The sequence below is a fragment of the Pyxicephalus adspersus genome, chromosome 2 (assembly GCF_032062135.1).
Source record: "Pyxicephalus adspersus chromosome 2, UCB_Pads_2.0, whole genome shotgun sequence".
In the NCBI taxonomy this organism is placed as follows: Eukaryota; Metazoa; Chordata; class Amphibia; order Anura; family Pyxicephalidae; genus Pyxicephalus; species Pyxicephalus adspersus.
This window is the reverse complement of record NC_092859.1, coordinates 668,340-672,228: the sequence shown is the minus strand read 5'-3', so window position 1 is coordinate 672,228 and position 3,889 is coordinate 668,340. Positions and strand designations below refer to the sequence as shown.

At 38.5% G+C, this 3,889-nt stretch overlaps 1 protein-coding gene across 1 annotated transcript in view; it reads left to right on the top strand.

The window, feature by feature from the left end:
• Positions 1-2,328: 2,328 nt before the first annotated feature.
• Positions 2,329-3,889, top strand: part of LOC140322641 (C-reactive protein-like) — a 41,800-nt gene continuing 40,239 nt past the window's right edge. Inside the window, exon 1 of the mRNA XM_072399195.1 lies at positions 2,329-2,638. Coding sequence (XP_072255296.1) covers positions 2,462-2,638 — 177 coding nt within the window. The 5' untranslated portion in view covers positions 2,329-2,461. The remainder of the gene's footprint in view (positions 2,639-3,889) is intronic.

The following is a 3,889-nucleotide window of genomic DNA, read 5'->3' as shown; positions in this document are numbered from 1 at the left end:
CATTGTCTAGTGCAGTCTCTTAGTAAAAACTTCAATGCACACCCCAAGTGACAGATATCAGAAGAGATACCTTTTACAGATCTCCGGGTAGAGACCCAGTACCAATTATCAGTGACAGGTTAGGGTTAGGGATGGATTAAATAATCAATATAATGATATAGTATACAAACTATTTTTCATATATGGATACATATTGTATGAGGTATCTTACCTCCTTAAGCCTTAATGAAGATTGGGGTATATTTCTATATTGATGTATACAAATGGTTTGTAAAAGCTTTGGTACTCAGCGAGGATTAGTGTTTCATTCATCCATGAAGGATGTATAGGAGAGGAACAGGCCTTCCATTGCAATTTTAGAAACAGATCTAATGACAAATAAAAATAATGATTGGTTTCCTGGAATGATGTATATTATATTGCACAGAAAGAAATGTGTGTAAATATCTCATATTTGCTATGATTGGAATGAGTTACCAGTTATTACAGATGAGTAGCGGTATATCAGAATGGGTTATCCTATAAATATGGCTATGGATATTATATTCCTGGTCATATTTGTTAGAGGCTTCTAGATATTGGGATGAGTTTGACATATGAGCCATATGCTACTAAAGGGTTAAAGGAGTTTATATGAAAGTTTCTAGGTCAGTGATGTACTTTACACATGAAGCATAATGAAAGCTTATGGGTTAATGAAGGATAGATTTTGTGTGTGAGCCAAAGTGAAAACTTCTGGATTGATGGAAGATAGACTTTTCATATGAGCTATATGGTACTGAAAGGGTTAAATAAATCCACGTGTTTGGGAGATGCATGAACTCAGTGTTTACCTTAAGCTGAAATGAATAGGGTCACATTCATAGGCCAGCAATTGGCTCCTATAGGTCATGGTAAGTTTTAGAAGTCCTGGGAACACGTAAATTCCAAGAGATTCAATCTGAATGGGTCCGGAGAATTGAAGGTTCAGACATTATGGACACGGAGCTCTTTGTAGAGGATACATGGAATTTATGCAGAATGTATCACTAAGGCAGAAATATGAATTCTTCATTTTATTCTGTAATTATTTGTTCTATGCAGAGAGATGGAGCTGCCAGTGACGGTGTTATTGGTGATATTCCCGGAATCTATGGCAGGAAAAGGTGACAATACAACCCAGCGATCATACGGATTTTCTGCCATCTCTGCATTTCAGAATGATTATTTGTTTCTTCCATTACAGAATTTAAATAACAGGGACTACTAAGGTAACTCAACTCTTCCCATTTCCAAAATGATTACTGATTTCCATTTTGCCAGTGACTGACGGCAGGGGGTTATTATTCCTAGGATGAGCTCATACATCGATCAGTTTGATTTCAAGGAAGAAATTCATGGTTCAAGGTTGAAATGAAAATTTTACTTTTTAGAGAATTTGACTTTTGTTGGTTATTGTGGCAGGAAGGCTGAAATGCCCCCTATTCCCCCTATTCCTGCCAGCCGGGTTTCATTTCTTAGGTCCTGGTTCCTATACTAAAGGGGCCCCTCATATTTCTTGTACATTTTCAGATACAAATAATTATAGAATTAAGGCAATACTACATCCTTTGGGTTATGTTCCTAAAGGTTCCCCTGACCCCGTCCTCCCCCAGCAATTCTGGTGGTCGTATTAAGTTTAGGGGGCTTAAAAATTCGGTGGCTATAGACCTCATTATAATTTGTCTTCAAAATGGTTGAAATCAAAGTTTAAACACTTCCTAGATCCTGTAGTCATGTCACTAATCGTCCCTGGAAGGAGCTCGCAGTCTATTGGTCCTCCATAGTCATACATGGGTAAAGGGCTGCAAGAGCAATCAGGGGAGCGGAGCTGTCAGCTCAACTCCCCTAATTGCTCTTGCAGTTCTTTAAAGTTCCGAAAGATATTCCCGCCATTGACTTTAATGGTGTTTGAATTTGGCATTTGATCACTCGAAAAATATCCCCTATTCGATATAATAGCAGTTGAAATGAATAGTGAGATAATCAAACAACATTAGTTATAGACGTTTCATAAACTTCAATGTATTGATGAGGGTATATAAACTAATAATATGAAAAAGTAATTACATTTGTATTATGTTTTTTTCAAGTATTAAACAGTAAAGTTTTCATCTTTCTAAAGGAAACCAACACTTCTTATGTCAAACTAAGACCTCCAATCTCAAAGCCATTAGCGAAACTCAGCGTCTGTCTATATTCTTATACTGATCTCTCTCGCCCCTATTCCCTCTTCTCTATTGCTACTCCCGGGAAGGACAATGCTTTTCTAATCTACTTACAGCCTCCAAACATCTGTTCTGTATATATAAACCAGGCAGCCAGCAATATAAAGACAGACCCGGAGACTTTGGATTGGAGGCACCTCTGTGTGACCTGGACCAATGACACTGGAGTGGTCCAACTTTGGGTCAATGGGAAGCTCTACCCCAGAAAAGTCTCCATGAAAGGTTCTTCTATCGCAGCTGAGACCAGCATTGTTCTGGGACAAAACCAAGATTCTGTTGGTGGAGGGTTTGATGCTTCTCAGTCATTTGTTGGAGAAATAAGTGATGTCAATATGTGGGATTATGTCCTGACACCGGAACACATACAGAAGGTCATCTCTGGTGATCTCCATTGAAATCTCATTACCTCCAAGTCTTTAATCTGTGAAATACAAGGGGACGTTCTTGTCCAGCCTTATGTTATTTTTTTTTTGGGGTGGGGGTTGATTTAATAATCTTTTATTGACAAACATGCAAAAGACAAACTCCATTCTTCCATGTCTGTGCTTTGTTCTAAATCTCTGTCAGTGACTGGTGATAAAGGGACATAATATAAATATATTAACTAATAAATGATTGTATTAAGTAACATTAAGGTCCCCAAATAATTGTAGCACCTCCATAATTCATGAGACACCTCCACTGTACTCCCCTCATACCCCCTGGAGGTGTATTATGAATTATGGAGGTGATACAATGAATTGGGGACCTTACATCTAATCTATCCGTACAATGGGGAGAACACTGGAGGTTTCTTCAGGATATCTAGCACTGACAATGTAAATGTGTTAACAAGTTTAGGAACCAACAATTCTGAAAGCCTCCTACTATTTGGCATTGATGTTCTCAGGGTTATGTGACCACACAGTTCTGATCAAGCCGATAATGTGAAACGCGTAGAGAAACATGACTGTATATGTCATTTGTTTATTGTCTGTTCAATGATTTTGTTTTTGGGTGTTTGATGGATTATTTAAAAAATATGATTTTGTTGTTTGTACCTGAACAATCTCAATAAGTTTTTTTTGGCCCAAAGAACATAAAAGAAAAATGAGAGCTGAATTCTGATTAGCTCGGATGGATTGTGGTTCCAAAATAAAGCATGAAAACAAAAAGAAAATGTTTTGTGAATTAAGCCAATAATATCAATAAAAAAGTAACTTTGAAACATTGGAAGATGGAAAGGCGGGATTGTCACATGACCAGAACTGAAAATGGGGTTTAGGGGAGTTGTAGGAGGGTGGTGGGTAGAGGGGTGGACATTGTCCCAGCGGAGATAAGGTTTAGAAAAGATGGAAACTACATAAAGCAGAATAAACATAAACCCCCCCAAAATCTCACTTACCTTCATTTCCAACGACCCCTCAATACCTCCGGAGCATTCCTGGATCGGGTCTTGTGCCGTATTGGAATCCTTCCTCATCCCGGCATGGAGGGAACTTCCTCCATCTTCTTCTGGCTCCATCACCCGATCTTGTACTGTGCAGGTGTAAGATTGGTTTCTCCTGTGTAGGGAAAACTCTCCGTGCATTCCCCAGATTGTGTTGGTGGAGGGTTTAATGCTTCATTTGTTGGAGAAATAAATATGATTATGTCCTGACACC